We start from the raw sequence: 24641 nt of genomic DNA, 5'->3' as shown, positions 1-24641 counted from the left end.
TCGACATTAGTTTTCAATAATTTTCTATGCACTTTGCCCAACTAAAAAAAACATCTTTGACCACGAGAACTACATATAATATTCTTTGGAAAAAAGTTTAAGTGAAAGTAGTTTATGCCGAAAGATTTACATAAAATAGTTCCTTTTGGAAAGTTTTAGGTTCGTCGTGAAACCACCTTTTGAACTTAATATAATTGTTTATTGTTTTCTTTTAATTCGAGCCATTTTTTGTTACCAATTAAATATCACTTTAGACCTCTCGGCCTAACCAACTTGTTATTTGTTTGAAATATTTAATGTTATTTTTCGGTTACCCATAAATATTATCAGAATTCTTAATCTTGTTCTTTCGGTTATGTGATCCGATTGATTAATTTTGTTTTTCGGTTACGAGCAAATGCTATCATAGAATTCTCAATCTTGTTCTTCCGGTTATGTGATTTGATTGATTAATTTTGTTTTTCGGTTACGAGCAAATGCTATCATAGACTTCTCGGTCTTAACTTCTCGGTGCCAACCTAACCTTTCGGTCATCTGACTTAAATGATTTAAATGTTATCTTTCGATCATAAGCTATTATTTACTTATTATTGACATGAAATCCTGAAGAAGTTATTTTGGATGTATAGCATCAAACCATATATAATATTTTACTTAGCACGTAACTTAATCGCTTGCTAGTGAATAATCTTATTTAACATATGTAGAAAAGATAAAATTAGATGATCTAATATAACCAATTTATCCGGTTCCACCTTTTAGATTTTAGTATTCGATTTTAACTTATTTATTTTTCCAACCTAAGATAAATTCATCTTATCCTTTCGGTTTTCAAGTATAAAATTATTTAAATACATTGCAACCTGGACCTTTCGATTTTTGAGTTTGAACTGAAAATAATTGTTTATGAACTTCCTAATTAAAGTTCTCGATTTTTCTAGTTAGAGACCAATTTTGACTATTTTTATAGGTTTGAACTTTTGGACTTGATACTGATACGCCAATGTTTATTTAGACTTCTCGATTGTCTTAAGACCTCTCGGTTTTGCATTAGAACCTTTCGGTTTTTTCGATAAGACCTCTCGTTTTTTGTTTTGTGCCATGCAAAAAATGAGACATTTCGGTTTTGTATTATAACCTTTCGGTTTTTTATAAGACCTCTCGGTTTTTGTTTTCTGTCATGCAAAAAATGAGACCTCTCGGTTTTGTATTGGAACCTTTCGGTTTTTTCATAAGACCTCTCGGTTTTTGTATTAGAACCTTTCGGTTTTTTATAAGACCTCTCGGTTTTTGTTTTCTGTCATGCAAAAAATGAGACCTCTCGGTTTTGTATTGGAACCTTTCGGTTTTTTCATAAGACCTCTCGGTTTTTGTATTAGAACCTTTCGATTTTTTAATAAGACCTCTCGGTTTTGTATTGGAACCTTTCGGTTTTTTTATAAGACCTCTCGGTTTTTGTAATAGAACCTTTCGGTTTTTTATAAGACCTCTCGGTTTTTGTATTCTGCCAACCTTTCGGACTATAACTTTTCGACTTCTTAAATAAGAACTCCGTTGATTGAGATTTGATTTGAATGAAACACACTCGAGAGAGGGATTTCACCTGGAGTGAAAGCATCTTGATCCGAGAGGCTTGAAGTACGAGATACACTCTCGGAAGGGATTTCACCTGGAGTGAAAACATCTTGATCCGAGAGGCTTGAAGTACGAGATACACTCTCGGAAGGGATTTCACCTGGAGTGAAAACATCTTGATCCGAGAGGCTTGAAGTACGAGATACACTCTCAGGAGGGATTTCACCTGAAGTGAAAACATCCTAGACCGAGAGGTTTGAAGTACGAGATACACTCTCGGGAGGGATTTCACCTGAAGTGAAAGCATCCAAGACCGAGAGGTTTGAAGAACGAGATACACTCTCAGGAGGGATTTCACCTGAAGTATCCAGGATCGAGAGGTTTGAAGAACGATATACACTCTCGGGAGGGATTTCACCTGGAGTGAAAACATCTTGATTCGAGAAGCTTGAAGAACGAGATACACTCTCGGGAGGGATTTCACTTGAAGTAAAAGCATCCAGGACCGAGAGGTTTGAAGAACGAGATACACTCGGGAGGGATTTCACCTGGAGTGAAAACATCCTGGACCGAGAGGTTTGAAGTACGAGATACACTCTCGGGAGGGATTTCACTTGAAGTGAAAGCATCCAGGACCGAGAGGTTTGAAGTATGCGAAACATTGATGAATTTAACAGTTTGACTCTTCATATGAATAACTTCTTCATTAAGTGTTTCAATCTTGAATACGACTTTCTTTATACATGAAAAATCATCCTTGACCGAAAGGTTTTACATACAACGATGAGTGTTTAACTGCCTTGGACTTTGTCTGCTCCTTATCCCTCCATCTCTAACAAAGCGTTTCAACTGCCCAACTTGAATCAATTCTTCAATTCTATCTTTCAAAGCTACACATTCTTCTGTATGACGACCATGATTCTTGTGGTATTGGCAATGTTTACTCTGATATGCTCTTTTTGAAGTTCTTTCCTTCTTTGGTGGTGGGATTATCTTTACTGCCATTGCTTATTGTAAGATTCTTGCTCAATTACTACTCAACGGTGTATATTGTTGAAACTTTCGGCTACGAAATTATTCTCTTCCTTTTCTAAACGAATGTCCTCCTTCCTTTTCACTTATCTTCTAATCATTTCCATCCGCCCTCGAAATTCTCTCAACTCTTCCATCTGCATAAACTTTGATGCACGTTGTCTTAACTCATCAAGATTGGTTGCCAGTTTTTTGCAAAGACTGTCGGCAAATGGTCCCGGTTTCAGTGCTGTAATCATATGATGCATTGTGATTTTCGGACTGAGATTGCGGATACTTAGTGCTACCTTTCCAAAGCGCTCCATAAATGCTCTTAGGGATTCTCCCTTTTCTTGCCTTATATTCACTAAGGCAATTGATGTCAGATGATGTGGTCGGCTTGTAGCAAAATGAGCTCCAAACTTTTTTACTAAAGTGTTGAAACAATCAATGGATAACGGTGGCAACCGAGTAAACCAACTCAGAGTCCCTGCCTTCAAAGTTGTTGGGAATACTCGGCACAAAATGGCATCATTCCACGTATACAAACTTATCTGCGTTGTGTATACTGCAATGTGTTCATCAGGATCTGTACCTCTATCATATTTCTCCATGGTAAAATTCTTCCAATTTTGGGCAGTGGGGTTTCTATAATGGCTTCGGAAAATGGATGTCTCCTAACAGATATTCCGACAAAGATAACAGAAGTCTCTGGTATTCTCTTCCTTGTAGTTTCAAATCTTTCCTCATTATGTACCCTTTGGTGGATATGTGTTCTTGGTTGAACAGTTTCAAATGATGTGTTTAAAATCGTCTCTTCATTCAACTTCCTTTTCATATACGCATTCTCCGCCCTTAACATACTTAACTCCTCTTCATTGCTTTTCTTTAGTGTTTCGAACTCTTTTTGTAACTGCATGAGCATAGCCATTGACATGGAATTTTGATTATCTCTCTACTCCCCAGATTGCTCTCCACCTTGTTCTTCTCTTTGATTCATCTTGTGTTCAACCTTTTTCAGTTACTTCTCGGCCCCACGGTGGGCGCCAAAATGTTCTTACAACAAGGACCAAGAACACTAGAATAAGGTTGATAAGATCAACTCCTTTACAAATCTTCCGAACTTGGGCTGGACTCTCTCGGCTTCTCCTCGAGTTGGGCTCTCGGCTTCTTCTCGGGTTGGGCTCTCGCGGCTTCTTCTCGAGTCGGGCTTTCGGCTTCTTCTCGGGTTGGGCTCTCGCGGCTTCTACTCGAGTTTGGCTCTCGGCTTCTTCTCGGGTTGGGCTCTCGTGACTCCTACTCGAGTTTGGCTCTCGGCTTCTTCTCGGGTTGGGCTCTCGGCTTCTTCTCCTCACAGGTGGGTGTGTGTACCTGCAAGGCGCTCCGATGCCAAAGTCAGATATAGTTTTATGTTCATCAAATCAATTGAATCTTACTTACCTCTTGAGTTGAACCTCTATTTATAAGGCTCTCTTATTGGGCTTAAGAGTTACTTGGGTCTTTTCTTTTTGCACCTAACATTTTGAAAACACACACCTGTATATTTGGGCCCATCTTATGGGCTTTGCTATAATCACTAATTTAATTTTACTTATTTACTTTTTATATTTAACCTTTCGGTTGAGACTTTCGGTACAACCTTTCGGTCGAGATTTTTGGTACAACCTTTCGGTTGACCTTTCGGCCTAGACAGTACAATAAGCATTTGTGGGTTTGGATCTTTTTTCCCGGTTTCTCCAGGTTTTAGTGTGACATCTTATCCTCTTCCGTCATACAATCTGAACATCCTCTATTTAGAAAGAAATGTTTTCGCCATATATCAGGACATATATACAATATAATCAGAGATATTGTGCAAGTAAATCAGAGTATTTATGCAATATAATAAAAAATATTATGCACATAAATCAGAGTATTTATGCAATATATTCAGGGGATATTGTGCACATAAATTAGAGTATTTATGCCTTGACGAGGTTGTTTAATGATGTTATTTCGTAGAGATTGAGAGAGTGGGCTTTGGCCCACCTTTCCTTCCTTTGGGTTTACACGTTCGATCTCTTCGACCCAAATCCTAGCAAACCTCATCGTCCCAACACCTACCAGGCCTCATCGGCCCAATTCCTGACTGTATCGGTACAATTTTGGTATTCTTTCATAAGTAAAATAAAATTTAGCAGTTACATTCGGAATAATTTTTTTTAATAAAAAAAAATATAAATAGATGCTTAGGTACTTCAATTCATTTACAACAACCTTTATTTAAGTATGAGAATATTGATATAAAAAAAATAAATTAACCTGCTTTTATCAATCTCTTGCTAAAACAAAATATTATGTAAACTAATTATATATTTTTTTAAAGTTTATATGTTTACATACAGTTTACGTAACTAGTTCTTTTGCATATTCTCACATGATTAGTAATTCAAATATATGTAAATAGGTGAATATATGTAAATAAGTGATAAAAAAAATTATAAGTCATTTAAATTTAAACATACACATAAATTAATTCACCAATCAGAATAATAATTTTTTTTTAGAAAATTTAAAATTTACCCATATTTATACCTTGATTTAAGTTACACTCAAAATTTCTACATTATATTTTTTAAAATTATTCTATTATTCTTATGATTTCAAATTCTCCAAGACACAAACCTCCATACGGTATTTTCCAGATTATACCTCCACATATTATTTCGCAGACTATTAGTGTCGATAAAACGTATCTGTTCAAAATGCTGTTCCCACACAAAGCTAATAATTACCATTCAAAAACTAAGGCAAAAAGGAGGAAAGAATTCAGGCTTAACAACAGATAAACTTGTACCATTGGCACTGTAATTAGTTTTCTCCAATAAAATTCCACCAGTACGGTAAATAAACAGAAATAATACTTTCAAAACTCAAAAAATTAAACCCACTTAACAATCAACTCTAATAATATGATAATATATATTAAGATTTTAAATTAAAAACTAAAACAAATACAATTAAAATATTACTATTTTGAATTATCAATTGAAGGTGCTTTATCGTTTAGTGACACCAAATATTAATTTATTCAGTTACATGGATGTATATAGTGTTGAAAACATTGTGAGGATCGAAAAGAAAGATGTATAGGTCTTTAAATTGGGCCCCACATGCGTTATTTTCAACTCTTTCCACTGTCATTAGATGGCCGCAAATCCTTCTAAAAATTAAGAAAAAGAAAAAAGTATCTCTTTTCCATTGAGATTGGTAGCAAAACTATAACAAGGTGTAACATTCTGTTGCCGTCATCTCATCTCTATCACACTGTCATCACCCCTGAACTGACAAAAGTAAAATAAAAGCTGAGAATTTACAAGGCGAAATCATAATTGAGGGTGAAAAAGGTTGTGTTGGTTGGTCAGAAGCCAAAGCAGCGAACGTGATTGTGGTGAAGGAGAGACTTTTCGCTGTCGATGATGCCTCGAACGCTCCTAAACTCCTCGATGTGACAAGGGATGGCTATGGTTCCTTTTTGGTCGAACCCGTACTCTTCCTCTGCCTCCTTCAGAAGCTGCATGAAGAGGGGGTGAGTGAAGTACATCACTGGCACCACGAACCGTTGTTGCTCTTCTCCTTGACCCACCTTTATAGCCAAACACCCTTTCGGCACTCCTCCTCGGAACCCTTCCTTCTTCCCCTCAAAACCCTTCACTCTCTTCTCCCCACTGCGACCCATCACTGCAAAAAGAAGACAGAAAGGAGGCTGCTCTGCTTATATTATCTGAGTGTTTCTGTGTTGGTTTCTCGAAAAACCTCAAAAGAAAACAAGGAAAAAGCAGCAAAGTTGTGAGAGTATGATTGCTTCTTTGTGGAAGCAGCTAAGAGACGAATATATGAGAGAGGTTGGTACGTTAGTCATGGCTCGTACACACAACACAACAAATGGTAGAGAAACGCATCCCCAAACAACAAGAAAGACTTTATTCATATATACATGCCAGCGTGAGAGAAGTGTGTGTGTGTGAGTGTGTCACGTGCTTCTCCACTCACTTGGACTCAGCACCGTCCGATCTTGGTCACTACTGTGATCAACGGATCTTTTGTGGACCTACACAGAGTAGAAAAGAAGGCTAAGAATAGGATGCAACGCTAACCTTTCCATATCGCTTTACGTACGTACGATCAAGGACAGTTGTGCTTATCTCGGATTTGCCCCGGACTTACAAAACAATATTTTGCTAGGTGATACAAAATAAAGGTTAAACTTTACTTCGAGAGGGAAGATGAGTTTACAGTTTTTTTTTCAAAAATTAATCATCAATAAAAATTAGTAGTTATTTACTTTATTAAATGTAAAAAAAGCATGTGTTTTATATTTAATAAAAATAAATCATTAAATAGAAATCAATTTTAGAGATAAAAAATATTTAGTTGCTATATTGACTAAATTAGAGATCATTTTAGATACTAAAAAAATTATTACTTTCTAATATTGATAAATAATTTTTAAATTAGTATCTAATTAGCTACCAAGGTTTTTGCTATCAAATTTTAAAAAATTAGTATCTAAAAAAATTATTGATTTCTAAATTAGTTTTTATTATTGATAAATAGTTTGTAAATTGGTATCTAAGTAACTATCAAGATTTTAACTACCAATTATTTAGTTTTTAAATTTGATAGCAATTGGTAGCAAAAATCTTGGTAGCTAATTAGATACTAATTTAAAAATTATTTATCAATAATAGAAAGTAATACTTTTTTTAGTCTATAAAATTGTCTCTAATTTAATTATTATAACAACTAATTATTTTTCATCTTTAAAATTGATTTTGATTTAATGATTTTGTTGAAGTGATTATAAATTATTTAAATAATAAGGCTAGGTTAAAAACATTGATAACCTTTCCTTCTCTTCTTTGCTTTGTTGGGAATTTAAATACGTATTTTAATGTTACACTGAATAAAAATAAGAAAGTCTAAAAATATATAAAGATTATGAAGACTTATAAATTTATAGCTCATTTGTGGCGAATCGCTCAAGTAAATGTTTTTCGAAAAATTCGGTGATGACCAATCTAGACAAGTATAATGGTCTTTATATCATTTTTTTTTTCTAACTAGAGTTTTAGGTTGTATGACAAATTTATTTCTCATCAAATTTTATAGAAAAAAAAAGAAAACATCACATGGGATCAATCGCCTTTTATTTGTTGTCTTAATAAAAAAAAATTATATTTTCTGCACAACTATCTCAACCTCTTTTTATCATTATTGTTATTGCTAACTTTTCTTACTTGTCGATAGATTCTAAACACTGATTTACTGAATTTGTTATTGGATTCGTTGGGAGACGACTCTTGGGTCATCTGACCACAATTATACTATCATTTCTCTAGTGTTAGATAAGTCTACGTTATAATCATATTAATTTGATAACAAAACGACAACTATCAGTAATCCCTACCAATCCACTTTCATGTAGGGATTTAACGATGTTTTTGTATCTTTGTTTCGTCCCACTACCGTTAATGCGATTACCCATAGATGTCTCATCGATCATGACATTCAGCAGTCGGAAATCCATGTCGATAGTCCATTTTTTGTGTTCACATCTTCACAAGTTTGTGAGTGTGACACATATATATCTCCTTGCATCAAGTCATGTTCAACATCTTCCAACAAAGACTTATAATTATCCACCCCGCAAAGAAAGTTATGAAGAATACAACATGCTAAAACAATATCGGTCATAGTGTCTATAGAGTAATGAGACTATGCTAGCGATAATTGGGAATCGTTTTTTTAGGACACTAAATGTTCTTTCGATAACATTTCTAAGTGAGGAATGACGATGATTAAACAACTCGTGTGCATTTTGTGGACCTTTTCGATAATACTCTTTTAAATGGTATTGAACTCCATGATATGGAGTTATAACTTGGGCTTTGAGCATAAAACCAACGTCTCTAAGGTAGTAATTTCATGTACAAGTTGACCGTCTCGACGTGAGGAAGGTGTGTAGATTCGACAATGGGTGATTTAATAAGTCCAACAAACTCTCACTAGGATAGACTATAAATGAATTTGATATCATATTAAGAATTACTTTAAACTTAACTCAACTTTATAACCACTCATAAACATATAACATAAATATATAGTCTCACGCACGAGTTGATCATCTCGACGTGAGGAGAATGAGTTGGAGATCCCAAATCAACTAAAGATAAAAATATTTCATAGTATATGAGTATGCGCAAAATCTCATCTTACTTATAAGTAATTTTATAAAATTGAGTTATATTTAAAGTCTATTTTAATATTAAATTAAATATTTTTTTTATCATATTGTATATATAATACTCATAGTATAGGAGTATGTGCGAAACCTCATCTTACTTATAAATTAATTTTATAAAATTGAGTTATATTTAAAGTCTATTTTTAATATTAAATTAAATATTTTTTATCATATTGTAAATACAATAGCATTCAATTTTTAGTCTTAACGGGCTATTTTCATAAATGAGATAAAAATAACTAATTTATTTTGGAAGGATTAAAAGAACACGGTCCTATAAGTAAGTTGCAACATTAATAAATATGACTTTAATGATAAAGTGAAATAGTTGTTTTTTACGATATACAATGAATTAGTTGAAAAAGTTGAATTATTTGAAATATGTGTAAGCGTGTAATTAAATGACAATGGTTAGTTAAATGACTAATTACTATAAATTAAAATTGAAGTAGTGATTTATGGACATATATCCATACTGAATTCCTTTTGTGTTGTCCCAAATGATATATGTGAAATCGGAAAGGAAATCGTGGATAGATATAATCCAGTAGAAGATTGTAACATTTTTTGGAATAAAACATAATGAATGATTAACATTAGTTCATCAAGAATCTATCTAATTATAAGTCATAGAGATTGGTCAAAGGAACAAGGATTCCACCTCCCTCTACCCATCTTTTTATAAAAGAAATATTCGTAATTGAGCCTAACCCTTGAAGAAAACCATGTAGAATAGCTCCGAGGATATCTTTACCACTCTCATTTTGAATTCCAAATTATTTTGTATCTCAATCGTACACAGGTGGTATGTTTTTAGTGTTGAGTTAATTAAATAATGATAAAACTGGAGGATGAATCTGATTCCCATTATTTGCGAATTGCAGTTTATTTTCTTGAATCAGTATTATATTTTGCGTGCAGAGGCAGAAAAAAGATTAGTTGATTATAGTAGTTGGTAGTACATGATTGATTGGAATGATGATTGATTAATGTATGTGTTTGCGTTGCGTTTGGCAATGGCAATAGCAGACAGAAGAAAATGGGAGGAATGAGGACAGATTCAAAGTGAAGAAAGTGGGTTTGGAAAAGTGAAATACCTTCCAAACTGGAGGGGAGGGAAACCATACTAAACAAAACCCAACTTCTACCAACTTGCTTTACTTATAACTACCATAAACACCGCGCATTTATATTCGCAAATTTTTAATTATTTTATAAACACGTGTATCTATAATTTTTAAATATTATTATCAACTTCTATCGTAATATTTTAAGTTATGTAAAAAACACAATTATGTAAAGAAAATAGAAGAATTAGAATAAAATTAGAAAAAAATGAATTTTGTACCGGTCGGTACCGGACGACCGCGTTGTTCGAATTAAATTATCTAATTAAGCAAGGAACATGGTTACACGTGGGACAAACGGTTACAATTCCCACTGAGTAACAAACACACGTGAGCACTCCCTGGATTTTCGGGAACACCCCCTAGATCCCAGGAAACCATCTAACACGACCCAAGGACCACAAAACACGTCGCGACCACTAATGACCCAGAGGGCCCAAGCCCAAAGGGACATACAAAAGAAGAGAAAGAAAGAGAGAGAGGTATGTTTTTCAGATTATCAAGGATTCTCACTGAGAGAGATTACTGACTTGAGCGTCGGAGCACAATCGCAGGTACCCCCACCGGCCGACCGAGGCACGCGAGGAAGAAGGAAACTCGAAGGACAAGACAACTAAGACTGAAGCAGACACCTTGCATCGACGTGGACCAACATTACTCAGTCCCCAATATCCATACAAGTACAATTGGCGCCCACCGTGGGGCCGAGTAATCATTATTCCCAGACCCAAAGATCCCAACGCTTGAAGATGGGCTCAACGGCAAACAACAACAACAATGATATCTCTGAAGAGCATAGGACCATACTACAAACCCTCCAGATTCAGATGCAGGAGTTACTCCAAAAAGGGGTCATCGATCAACTTTGCCAGGATGAAGAAAGGAAAAGACGAGAAGAAGAGCGTCAACAACACGCAAAAGAGATAGCACAATTGAAAGAACAGAACAAGAGATTGTTGGATAGACTTGAGCAATCTGAACGCGAAGGGCATTCACGTGCACCTTCTCCATCACCGTTCCAATCAGGAACGAGAACAATAGCCCAGGCTATACCTCACACGTCACTCGTTCAACACACCCATCAGAGTGTAAAGCCAGTAACCCCAAACAAGGTAACAAACCCGAAAGGCCATTCGTTCACTGATGACATCATAGCCACTCCTCTCCCTGACAAGTGGAGGGGCCTAACGATAAACCTTTATGACGGTTCCACAGACCCAGACGAACATCTGAATATATTTAGAACTCAAATGACCCTTTACACAACCGACCGAACGGTATGGTGTAAAGTCTTCCCCACCTCTCTCAGGGAAGGCCCCCTTGGATGGTTTTCGGACCTTCCACACAATTCCATTACAAGCTTCGACGCTTTGGAATTGAAGTTCACCACGCAATACGCCACAAGTAGACCTCATCGGACATCCTCCATGTCTCTTCTAAATGTCAAACAAGAAAGGGGAAAATCATTGAGAACATTCATGAACAGATTTAGCAAAGTGTGTATGAACATTCGTAATCTTAATCCAGAAATAGCCATGCATCATTTGGTCTCGGCCATACTACCGGGAAGGTTCACTGAAAGCCTTATCAAACGACCTCCGTGCAATATGGATGAATTAAGAACAAGAGCAACAAAGTTCATGCAGATAGAAGAACATATTGACTATCATCGAAAAACTTATGCTGAGAACACGGACAAGAGTAAAGGGATTCGTCCCCCCACAGTACCGACCGACCGAGAACGACATCGCCCCAATAGGGGTCCCCGTTTCCACAACTACACTCCCTTGATTGTACCAAGGGGTAAGGTTCTCGACGAAGCACTGCAGATTGAATTGATTCCGGCATTGAGGCAATCACAAACCCCTCCCAATGCCGACACCAGTAAACGTTGCCAATACCATCGTAACTATGGCCACACGACCGAAGGATGCCAAGCACTGAAAGATAAAATTGAAGAGCTCGTCCAGGCCGGTCATCTCCGCAAGTTCGTGAAAACCACCATCACTGCACCCAGGTCACCCCAGCGTGATCATGATCCCCGCGAACGTTCGGGACGAAGAGATGACCGGACCCGTGACAACCACTATCGTTCAAACAGAAGAAAAAGAAGCGAAAGTCCGATCAGACGAACGAGGCCTAAAAGCGAAAGCCCTGAACGTAGAAGTCGAACTAAACAAAAAGTTCGCACAGTCATCAATACAATCGCTGGACCGGTGTCGCTCGGTCAGCTCCCTCAAGAAATTAATTACATTGCAGGTGGCTTTGCGGGTGGAGGATGCTCTAATTCAGCAAGGAAAAAACATTTGAGAGCAATTCAATCCGTTCATTCGACTTCCACACAACGCCGACCGCATATACCACCAATCACTTTCACTGACGAAGACTTCACAGCAATCGATCCATCTCAAGATGACCCCATGGTAATAACTGTGGAGATAGATAAATTTGCAATTGCAAAAGTTTTGGTAGATCAGGGTAGCTCGGTCGACATCCTGTATTGGGAAACGTTTAAGAAGATGAAGATTCCAGAAGCAGAGATACAACCCTACAACGAGCAGATAGTTGGTTTCTCAGGGGAAAGAGTGGATACGAAAGGATTTATCGATCTATACACCACGTTCGGAGATGATTACCTCAGCAAGACCATCAACATACGATATCTACTCGTTAATGCCAATACATCGTACAATATTTTGCTCGGTCGACCATCTATCAACAGATTGAAAGCCATTGTCTCAACTCCTCATTTAGCTATGAAGTTCCCCTCGGTCAATGGAGATATAGCAACCGTGCATGTAGACCAGAAGACAGCACGAGAGTGTTATGTAGCTAGCCTGAAGGTGGAACCGACCCGAAGGCTTTATACCACGTCAGTCGAACGGACCACAGAGCGAAGAGTTCGGTCAACAGAAAGACGCTCTAGAGGAAGAGAATCTAGAAGACACTTGGTCGCTTTAGTCGATCTAGATCCTCGACTGGATGATCCCCGAATGGAAGCAGGGGAAGATCTTCAACCCATATTCCTTCGGGACAAAGACCGGAAAACATACATGGGAACATCTCTCAAACCAGACGACCGAGAGACGATCGGTAAAACATTAACAAAGAACGCTGATCTTTTCGCCTGGACGGCTGCAGACATGCCAGGGGTAAAATCAGATGTGATTACCCATCGATTGTCTGTTTATACAGAGGCCAGGCCGATCGCTCAAAAGAAAAGGAAACTAGGTGAAGAACGGCGCAAAGCCGCACGAGAAGAAACAGACAAGCTAATTCAAGCTGGTTTTATTCAAAAGGCCCACTATACGACATGGTTAGCCAATGTAGTGATGGTAAAAAAGACGAATGGAAAATGGAGAATGTGCGTAGACTACACAGACCTTAACAAGGCGTGCCCAAAGGACTCGTATCCCCTACCTACTATCGACCGGCTGGTCGACGGTGCAGCCGGTCATCAAATCCTAAGTTTCCTTGATGCTTATTCAGGTTACAATCAAATACAAATGTACCACCGTGATCGAGAAAAAACCGCGTTTAGAACAGATTCTGAGAATTTCTTCTATGAAGTCATGCCGTTCGGCCTCAAGAATGCAGGAGCCACATACCAGCGACTCATGGATCACGTATTCCACGACATGATCGGTCGGAATGTAGAAGTATACGTTGACGACATCGTCGTCAAATCAGACTCTTGCGAACAACATGTTTCTGACTTAAAAGAGGTTTTTCAAGCCTTGCGTCAATACCGCATGCGTTTAAACCCGGAGAAGTGCGCGTTCGGCGTAGAATGGGGGAAGTTCTTAGGCTTCATGCTCACACATCGGGGTATAGAGGCTAATCCAGAAAAATGCAAGGCAATCACCGAAATGCGAAGTCCCAACGGACTCAAAGAGATCCAGAGACTAGTCGGCCGTCTCACTTCGTTGTCTCGATTCGTACCTAAGCTTGCCGAACGAACGAGACCCATCATAAAACTTCTGAAGAAGACAAGTAAATTTGAATGGACAGATGAATGTGAACAAAATTTCCAACAGTTAAAAGCATTTCTGGCGTCTCCACCGGTCATCCAGAAACCGAACGCACGGGAACCCATTGTGGTCTACCTCGCCGTCTCCAATGAAGCGGTGAGTTCCGCTCTGGTACAAGAAATTGAAGCGGAAGAACGACCGGTATATTTTGTAAGTCGAGTCTTACATGACGCAGAAACCCGGTACCAAATGGTCGAAAAAGTTGCCTTCGCTTTGGTCATTACCGCACGACGGATGCGGATGTATTTCCAAAATCACAAGGTCATTGTTAGGACTAACTATCCCATTATGAAGATTCTCACCAAACCTGACCTCGCCGGACGAATGATAGGTTGGGCAGTCGAACTGTCAGAATTCCACATCGAATACCAACCCAGGGGAGCTATCAAGTCCCAAGCCCTCGCCGACTTCACAGCAGAACTCACTCCCTATCCGACCGAACAAACTCCCCGATGGACACTATATGTAGATGGGTCATCAAACAGTCGTTCTTCCGGAGCAGGAGTTGTACTTGAAGGACCAGGGGAGATTGTTGTCGAACAAGCCATGAAATTTGAATTTAAAACTTCCAATAATCAAGCCGAATACGAAGCTATAATCGCAGGTTTGCATCTGGCGATTGAATTGGAGATAACAAATATAATTTGTAAGAGCGACTCCCGTCTAGTCGTCGGACAACTTACAGGGGAGTATGAGGTAAGAGAAACATTACTCCAACAGTATTTTCATTTCGTAAAAAATCTTCTAAACAGGTTCAAAGAAATCTCCTTCCAACACGTACGGAGGGAAAATAATACTAGGGCGGACGCTCTATCGAGATTGGCTACCCTAAAAAAGAAAGGCGTCCACCGGTCGGCCATACACGTGACCCTGGCTAAACCAAGTGTTGGTACCGAAGAATGCATGGCGACTGACACCCAACCTAACTGGATGACTCCCATAAAACAATATCTGACCGATGGTGTATGCGATCCACATTTGGAGAAAACGATGAAATTACAAGCCGCCCGATACATACTGATTGGCCAAGATCTTTACAGGAGAGGGTATTCCCGTCCCCTCCTAAAATGCCTTGGTCCAGAACAAGTCACTTATGTAATGACCGAGTTACACGAAGGGATATGCGGAACCCATTCAGGAGCGCGGACTATGTCCGCCAAAATTCTAAGAGCTGGATACTACTGGCCGACCTTACAGGGAGACTGCACTGAATACGTTCAAAAGTGCGTGAAATGTCAAGAGTTCGGCACCTTATTGCACCAAAAACCAGAACACTTGCACTACATCCTATCCCCTTGGCCGTTCGTGAAATGGGGAATGGATATTATCGGACCTTTCACACCCGGAAAAGGGCAATGCAAGTTCCTACTGGTGGGTATAGATTACTTTACCAAATGGATTGAGGCTGAACCACTAACAGCCATCACCGCCCGGAACGTACAAAGCTTTGTGTGGAAAAACATTGTCTGCAGGTTCGGCCTACCTCAGATCATTATCACAGACAATGGTCGACAGTTCACCGACCGTGGGCTAGCTGAATTCTATGAGAAACTTCACATCAAACATATAACGAGTTTGGTCGAACACCCTCAAACCAACGGTCAGGCGGAAGCCGCCAACAAAGTTATTCTCAATGAGTTAAAGAAGAGACTTGGCCCGTCCAAGGGAAATTGGACTGAAGAATTGTTAGAGGTTCTGTGGGCTTATCGTTGTACTCCCCAGTCAACAACTCAAGAAACACCTTATAGCCTGACGTACGGCACAGAAGCCATGATTCCGGTCGAAATCGGCGAGCCTTCACTACGCCGACAGACATTAGACCTAGACTTAAACAAGGAAAGTCTACTAGTTGGCCTCGACCTCATCAATGAATTAAGGGACAAATGCAAGATAAGGGAAGAAGCATGCAAGATACGAGCAGCACGAAGGTACAACTCCAAAGTGAAGCCACGAAGCTATCAGAAAGGAGATCTAGTTTGGCGCATGCGCAGCGACGCCCGGAAGGACGGAGGAAAGTTTTCAAGCAATTGGGAAGGTCTGTTCCGCATCTCCGACACAGCAACAGGAGGAGCTTATTACTTAGAATATTTGTCAGGAAAATCTATACCGAGAACGTGGAATGCCACGCATCTCAAATTCTATTACAGTTGATGAATAAACTTAGTGCACTCTTTCCTCGCTCGGTAGTTTTATCCCTAAGGAGGATTTTCTACCGAGAAGGTTTTAACGAGGCACTTTAAATCACCAATCTTGGTCAGAAACTCAATTAATTAACCGTTCATTCGGTCGGAATATATAACTAAAGTTATCCGAATTATAACTTAAACGTTATTCAGCAATCTTGGTCAGAAATTCAATTAATTCACCGTTCATTCGGTCGGAATACATAACTAAAGTTATCCGAATTATAACAAACGTTATTCACCAATCTTGGTCAGAAATTCAATTAATTCACCGTTCATTCGGTCGGAATATATAACTAAAGTTATCCGAATTATAACTTAAACGTTATTCACCAATCTTGGTCAGAAATTCAATTAATTCACCGTTCATTCGGTCGGAATACATAACTAAAGTTATCCGAATTATAACAAACGTTATTCACCAATCTTGGTCAGAAATTCAATTAATTCACCGTTCATTCGGTCGGAATATATAACTAAATTTATCCGAATTATAACTTAAACGTTATTCACCAATCTTGGTCAGAAATTCAATTAATTCACCGTTCATTCGGTCGGAATACATAACTAAAGTTATCCGAATTATAACAAACGTTATTCACCAATCTTGGTCAGAAATTCAATTAATTCACCGTTCATTCGGTCGGAATATATAACTAAAGTTATCCGAATTATAACTTAAACGTTATTCACCAATCTTGGTCAGAAATTCAATTAATTCACCGTTCATTCGGTCGGAATATATAACTAAAGTTATCCGAATTATAACTAACGTTATTCACCAATCTTGGTCAGAAATTCAATTAATTCACCGTTCATTCGGTCGGAATATATAACTAAAGTTATCTGAATTATAACTTAAACGTTATTCACCAAACCTTGGTCAGAAATTCAATTAAATTAATTCACTGTTCATTCGGTCGGAATATATAACTAAAGTTATCTGAATTATAACTTAAACGTTATTCACCAAACCTTGGTCAGAAATTCAATTAAATTAATTAACCGATCATTCGGTCGGAAGATATAACGAAAGTTATCCGAATTATAACTTAAACGTTATTCACCAATCTTGGTCAGAAATTCAATTAAATTAATTAACCGTTCACTCGGTCGGAAATTCAATTAAATTACCTTAGTCAGAAATTCAATTAAATTATATATAAATGTCCAAGTTACGCGCGACATCAAATTCTTCATCAAAGCACCGTCGTCCGGTATTAAACTGCGTGGTAATAGCAACATGAAAATAAATTCGATAGCAAAAAGTAAAATAGTTCAAAACACGTCACAAAGCAATAAAATTGTCTTTAGCCCACACCCCGGGCCCAGGTAATGAAAATATTAAACAATATCAAGGGTGTCATCCGGTTGCATCGACTCCTCCGGCGGTACGGTATCATCTGCACGTGGCATCTCAGCTATAGGACAGATGGTTTGATCATTCTCTTCGGCCTCCTCGTCCCCCAGAGGCATCAGACGGCCGCCCACAACATCCATGTTCGAGTCGTATCGCTCATCGTCGTCCGGCACCCCATGGAAAAAGGCGACCTGCCGAACTCCCTGCCTGAATGACTCTTCGTTGATGCTCAACATGAACCCTTGAAGCTGTTCAACTTAAGCACTCAACAACTCTTTCTCCGCGGCCAGTTTTTCCCGCTCCTTGATGGCATCTGCCCGTCCTGCTGCTACTTCTTCTAAAGTAATCTTTAAAGCCTCATGCTCCTTCCTGACCAACTGAGCGTCAGTCCGGGCTTCATCCACTGCCTTCAGGGCATCCTTCAACGAGACGGCCGAGTCATTGAGCTGCGATTTCAATTTTGGAATCGAGACTGTCTTCACTCTCCTTAGCTCGTCCCCAAGAGCCCTGGTCGCCACAGCCGCACGACACTGCAGCTCAACCGTCTCCTCGACCATATCTAAGGTGGGAATGGTAGCAAAAATTTCCTCGTCCTCCGGACGCAAGTCAAATTGCATTGTAGGTGCCACCCTGACGGATGACACCAATAAGCTAATGGGACTGCCCGACGAAGACGGAGCGTCCGTCCGAGGCACCTTAACAGGACGTCCCCTCTTCTTTCCTTGAGCGGGAACAGGGACGACCTCCACCGGAACGACCTCCTGCTCAGTCGTCCGCGGGACAATCCCAGCGATGGTGGCTATTTTACTCTTCTTAGCCTGCCTCTTCAGACTATTCATATATTTCTTCAAACTCGGATCCATGCTCACAACAATTTCTGCACCACAAACACGAAGGTAAGATACAAATATGCTATCAGCCGAACGACCGCAAGAAGAAGGTGCTCACCATTTAGGTCCGCCCACTGCTTGGACGACCCGTAAAGGGCTATCAGTTCCCGCGTAGGGAGCCTACACGGTAGTTGATTCACGACCATCAAAATCTCTTGGTCGATGGGAGACAAAGATTCCCAAAGCCGATGGTCAAGGGAGGTGGGATTCTCCGTCCAATGGAATGGAAATTTTGTGCTTCCATCGGCATTATAGAATAGATCCCGGCCGTCCGGCTCGACAAACACTTTAAAAAAGTAATCCTTAAAATTCTTATACGAGGTAGTAAAAGCAGCAAAGCGTACGTTCCCCGGACGACTGGATAACGACAACCAACCTACTGGGGTACTCGGGTACGTGTTATAATAATATAAAAATGATTCGGCGGTCGGCAGGAGCCCAAATATCTGACAAATAACTCGAAAGGCTTGTAAAATGGCCCACGAGTTAGAGTGCAATTGTGTCGGTGCGACATTGAGAATCCGAAGGATACTCATGGTAAAATCATCAAAAGGTAAACTTACGTGTAAATGGGAAAACAAGGTACTATACACAAAGAAAAAGTTGTGTGGAGCATTCTCCCGGCCATGACACACACGGTCGGTCATATCGCATATATCGACATATAACGCATTGGCCGGGCAATCCGGGGTTAGAAAATTTTTATGGGTTGCTAGAAACTGATCTAATTTATCCGAAGACTTTATTTTACTGGGGATTCGAAGAACGGTAGGATCAACCCAATCATAACTTGGGCCGTCCGATGCCTGACTCGCACCGCGAGTCAAAGACGAACCCGCGACACTCGAAGACTCCTCAGAAGAAGGCATGACTAACCTTGAAATGAAGAAGAAGACACTGGCAGCAAAATCGGCACCTAGCAAAACAGAGCAAGCAACCCAAAACTCAGAGCAAAAGGAACGAAAAACCCTCAACTCTACAAATGAAATACTATTTATAGGCAAAGAGATGGGAAGCAAAACCCCTGCGTTCGTCTAACACCATTAGATCAAATCTAATCCAACGATCATATACGCTCGGCATACGAAACGGCACGTAATCCCTACCATTCAATCGATCCAGATGTGACAGCATCCCCAAACGGCAACTCTGCCATGCGTCACATCTCTGCCACACATTAATGATGTCAGCTATCACGCATTGTTTCCATAACCCCCTGAGCCTTATACGACTCTTCGTCCTTACATGACCTCGAGCCTGGGGGGCAAGTGTACCGGTCGGTACCGGACGACCGCGTTGTCCGAATTAAATTATCTAATTAAGCAAGGAACATGGTTACACGTGGGACAAACGGTTACAATTCCCACTGAGTAACAAACACACGTGAGCACTCCCTGGATTTTCAGGAACACCCCCTAGATCCCAGGAAACCATCTAACACGACCCAAGGACCACAAAACACGTCGCGACCACTAATGACCCAGAGGGCCCAAGCCCAAAGGGACATACAAAAGAAGAGAAAGAAAGAGAGAGAGGTATGTTTTTCAGATTATCAAGGATTCTCACTGAGAGAGATTACTGACTTGAGCGTCGGAGCACAATCGCAGGTACCCCCACCGGCCGACCGAGGCACGCGAGGAAGAAGGAAACTCGAAGGACAAGACAACTAAGACTGAAGCAGACACCTTGCATCGACGTGGACCAACATTACTCAGTCCCCAATATCCATACAGGTACAAATTTAAATTCAGTAAAAAAAGAATTTTTATAAAGATTAATCAAAACATTAAAAAAAATAAAAAAAATAATAGTGCCTAAACACAAAGAAGAGAGAAATAAATAAAAAATAAAGATAAGAGTCACTGTCTACATAAAAGAAAAAAGAAAGAGAGAAAAAGAAATGGAGATTTGAAATAAGTTATTTAATAAATGATGTAATTGATTCTTTTAGAGAAAAGGGAAGTTATTAATAAGATAAGAGAGGTTATTAAGTTCATCAGTGTTATATTTTTAAAAATTAAATTATTTATTTTTATTAAATTAATTCTTATTTTTTTAGGGATAAAATTGGAAAAAATTATGTGCATCAATATACGGTTACGAGAATCCTAATTATAGACAAGTCATTTATTTTTAAAAATATAATTAGATTAATATAACATTAAACTTTGATTCGTTAAAAAAAAATACCATAATAAAAAAGCGAACAATGTATGTATTTGTTTGTGATCAAAATAAAGAATACTGGCATCCATACAAAATCATTTTCATTTCGAACATCAAATTGATGGTGGGGAATTTAAATTTCGGGGTGGGGGATTGATAGATGCCGTGTAGTTTGTGATTATGTATTATATTCGGTCAACTAAATAGTGTTTCTAGATTCATAAAAAATAAATATAGTTTTTATATTTTTTAAATATGGCAATAAAAAATGCATATCAAAATGAAAAAGAGACTCAAAATACAATTAAAAAAAAAATCTTATAATGGTTCCTGCTATATTATTCATTATGTTTTTTTTCTCAACTGGATTTTGAACTCAGTGGATTGTATGAAACTGATTGTTTAATGTTTTTTTGAGTTTGATTTGGACGTTCTTTATTTAAGTTGGAATGTGTTCTTTAGTTGGAGGTTAGTAAGGTACTAACTCTTTATGTACAAGGGTTGAACCATCTTTGAAGTGGTTCCTATTTTTTTATTTTTTTATTGTTGATAAAAAAAATTCTATGTTTTTTACTTTTTTTTTTCTTGTTTGTAAAAAAGATACCGCTATTCCAGTTCTCGTTTCAATTTGCATCCGTCTAGCTCTTTTTAACTGGGTTGGTTACATGATTCATAATTGGGAATTAAAGCTTAAACCGTGTATTTTTTTTTTCTTTTGAGAAAAAAAATTTAATAATCATCTAAGAATTATCTTAATTAGCATCTTTTAAATTGAAATATTTATTTTCAAAAATAATCTAAATATGATAAATGCCTTTTTTTTCACCAATATAATAGGAGTGGTATGCATCAATGTGTACTTGGGTTTACACGAAGCAACAGATATTTGCATTGGTGGGTCAGTGATATATATTTTCATTTAAAACCTGTTTTCATTTAACATCCATATAATAACTGTAAATAATAATAATATATTTAATTATGTATCAACTTGCAAATAATCACTTGTCTTATTGGGACAAGTTGATACTGTGTATACATTCGTCTCCCCACAACAAACAATGACATGCAACCTTATCAAGGGATAGGAAAAAGAAAAAAAAAAAAGCGGATACAAAAATAAAAATACAAAAAGGAAAATGAACTAAGACAATTTCACCTTGTTCATTGTAAAAGAATCCAAAGTCCATTAGATATTTTGACAATTATTCTAAAAACAAAACCAAACAAAAAAAGATACAATGAACTAACTGGTATAGTTTCATTATCATCTTTTATTGTCTTCTGCTTCAATTTTACATTCAATTATGTGTACTGTATGATTTTTCACCGGTTACCATTAACAACAACCTTATTTCACTTTTCTAAACAAAAAAAATTCTTGAATAATAAAAAACAACCACACCCTAAATCCATTACAGCTGCAAATTAACACATAAATGATTGGGAGACAATTGCAGGCGAAAAACTTGATTGATCAAAAACTCATATACAGGAATTGTACAACAGCCAAAATCGGGATATGTATGTATATATAGGAATTTACACAACCTAAGTTGCCATAGAAATGGTTATAAAAGGGTTGGTTGGTGAGATGAATTAAGCCCTGAAGCAGGGAACGAGGTGAAGATGGTGGTGATGGAGGAGGGAGGTGTCGGCATCGATCAAGTGCTGAACGTGCTTGAACTGGGCGAGTTGACAAGGGATAGTTATGGTTCCCCTTGTGTGCAAACCCATATTCTTCCTCCGCCTCCTTCAGAAGCTGAACAAAGAGTGGGTGTTTGAGGTAATTGACCGGCACCGTTATTTTCTGCTGCTCTTCGCCTTCACCACCCACCTTTATTTTCATGCATCCTTTTGGTATCTCCTTTCTCAGCATCACCACATCCTTCACCTCCTGCTCACCCTCACACTTCGTCTGCGGAAGCTGTTTAAAGCTTATGCCCAACATATCGGAAGCAAAGAGGCTTTGTAGATTGGAAAAGGTAGAGAGAAAGGTTAAGTAGGTGAAGAAGGAAGTGAGGAATGAATGGATATTTATTGAGGTAAATGGATAGAAGCATGGAGGAAGGTAGTAATGAAGAAAGGGTAGTAAGGACTTAGGACTTGGTCACATGCGAATAATCCCTTCATAACTTCAAATTTGGTCCACCCTTTTAATTCTATGTACTCTTCCTCCCAAACATGCCATCCAACTACTTTCAAACTACCGACCTATCTACAACGCTTCATCTTCTAACCTATCCTTCCCTTCCCTCTAAATAATACGATTGGATCACATATTTTAAACTCTATTTATTTTTATTCAAAAATTACATTTTTTACGGTATAATATATTCTTTAAATATATTTTAAAGAATAAAGAAATTTAAATTTCATTTAAAAAGTTTTTTTTTTAAATTTTCATATCTTACTCATTCATCAATTCTTATCCAATTCTCTCTTCTTGACTAAGTTTATATTGAAATATCATTGACTTAATTTTAGTTGAGACATCTTTAGCTCCATTGAGATTTGAAAATTATTAAATCAAAATCATCTTTACAAATTGAGTTGTAATTTATTTCAAATTGAAGTTGACTATGATAATTTAATGATCTAATTTTTCTCCCGATATAACTCGGTGTTACTAAGAGTTATTTTTTTTTATATCGTTATTATTTTATATTAAATATTTTTTTAGTTCATGGGTCAATTTAAATTATTTTTAAAATTAAACTCAGTTGGGCTATTTTCTATCACATTAAACAACGCATAAGTTAATGTTATTTTTAGACTAAGGTTAATAATGTTTTTTTTTATCAATATTGGTAAGATAATTTGGTTGATGTTATTTAGAAAGTTTCTATAGATGTCAATGAAACTATTTTTCGTTGTTACAAGTAAAGATTTTGAGGGAAATTATTTTTATGTTAACCATCTGTTAAAAAAACATTTGAAAAAATAAACAATTTGAAATGAAAGAAATTTAAATTTAATATATTTAAATCCTTTAAGAGTTTTAAAATTCTCCATCTAAATACAATATAAACATTTGAAAGTTAAAAGATATATGTATTTTCTAGTAAGATTCATGATATTGTATTAATGATTCATTGTCTATGTATCGATAAATAAAACTTTCTAACTGAGCTTGAATATATGAAATATTTATATTTTGAATTGTAAAATTTAAAATATATTTCTGAATTGTAAAATTTGAAAGTTAACTTAATATTTAAATGTTATATAAAAAATTATAATAACTTTCAAATTTTAAAATTTAGAATATCAATTTGGAAATAATTTTTTGGATTTATAAATGATTGTTGAATTATAAAATTTGTAAGTTAATTTTGTATTTTAAATTTTATAATTCGAAATACAAATTTAAAAAAGTATTTTTAGAATTAGAATAATAATGGAGGTGAAGGAAGAATTCTCTTAGTGGCTTTGTATTGTCTGTTTTACGATGAACGATCCAAAAAAAGTTTGATATCCGTACCTCCGGTATTACTATTCTACATTTTGATCAAATTTATTTTGTAAATAAGTAAACAAATATACTTTAAAGAAATACATTATATAATGATTCACTTTAAACTGTATTTATTATTTTTTATTATAAATACATGTAAATTTAAGTTCATCATATAATTGTAGACCTATTATAAAATAAAATATTTTAGATATAGGTCTTTAAAATAAAAGTATACCTTAATTTTTTTTTGAGATAAATAAATTATATTCAACCATTAAATTTGAAAAAATATTACATTTTTTTTTGAACTAGGTTGAACCATTATAGTCAACAAAACTTTTAGTTGGACTATTTTAGTGTAATGGTTTTTAGAGCTCAATCTCTATAAATCAACTTCTTCACTTCAAGTTAAAGTGGGAGTGAACTAGTAGAGATGGGATCTCCAACACAATCCCAACACACCCCAACACGTTGAGACTGCCAACTCGTGCATGGTCCGATAGGTTCGAAATGACTCTAATACCATATTACAAAGTGGACTTTAAGCCTAAC

General features: G+C 37.2%; 3 protein-coding genes across 3 annotated transcripts; 1 reads left to right on the top strand and 2 right to left on the bottom strand.

The window, feature by feature from the left end:
* Window positions 1-2693: 2693 nt before the first annotated feature.
* On the bottom strand, window positions 2694-3200 carry LOC137833527 (uncharacterized). The gene has a single exon (XM_068641871.1). The coding sequence runs from the start codon at window positions 3198-3200 to the stop codon at window positions 2694-2696; it is 507 nt and encodes a 168-aa protein (XP_068497972.1).
* Window positions 3201-5986: 2786 nt separating this feature from the next.
* On the bottom strand, window positions 5987-6304 carry LOC137833526 (auxin-responsive protein SAUR32-like). Its single transcript, XM_068641870.1, has one exon. The coding sequence runs from the start codon at window positions 6302-6304 to the stop codon at window positions 5987-5989; it is 318 nt and encodes a 105-aa protein (XP_068497971.1).
* A 4444-nt stretch (window positions 6305-10748) lies between these two features.
* LOC137833525 (uncharacterized) lies at window positions 10749-16181 on the top strand. The gene has a single exon (XM_068641869.1). The coding sequence runs from the start codon at window positions 10749-10751 to the stop codon at window positions 16179-16181; it is 5433 nt and encodes a 1810-aa protein (XP_068497970.1).
* Window positions 16182-24641: the final 8460 nt, after the last annotated feature.

This window comes from Phaseolus vulgaris, chromosome 6 (genome assembly GCF_000499845.2).
Source record: "Phaseolus vulgaris cultivar G19833 chromosome 6, P. vulgaris v2.0, whole genome shotgun sequence".
NCBI lineage: Eukaryota > Viridiplantae > Streptophyta > Magnoliopsida > Fabales > Fabaceae > Phaseolus > Phaseolus vulgaris.
This window is presented reverse-complemented; position numbering and strand designations above follow the sequence as displayed.

What these genes read in the sequence shown, in the direction of transcription:
- LOC137833526 (XM_068641870.1), bottom strand. Translation starts at nt 6,304, where the DNA reads ATGGGTCGCAGTGGGGAGAAGAGAGTGAAGGGTTTTGAGGGGAAGAAG.
- LOC137833527 (XM_068641871.1), bottom strand. Translation starts at nt 3,200, where the DNA reads ATGGAGAAATATGATAGAGGTACAGATCCTGATGAACACATTGCAGTA.
- LOC137833525 (XM_068641869.1), top strand. Translation starts at nt 10,749, where the DNA reads ATGGGCTCAACGGCAAACAACAACAACAATGATATCTCTGAAGAGCAT.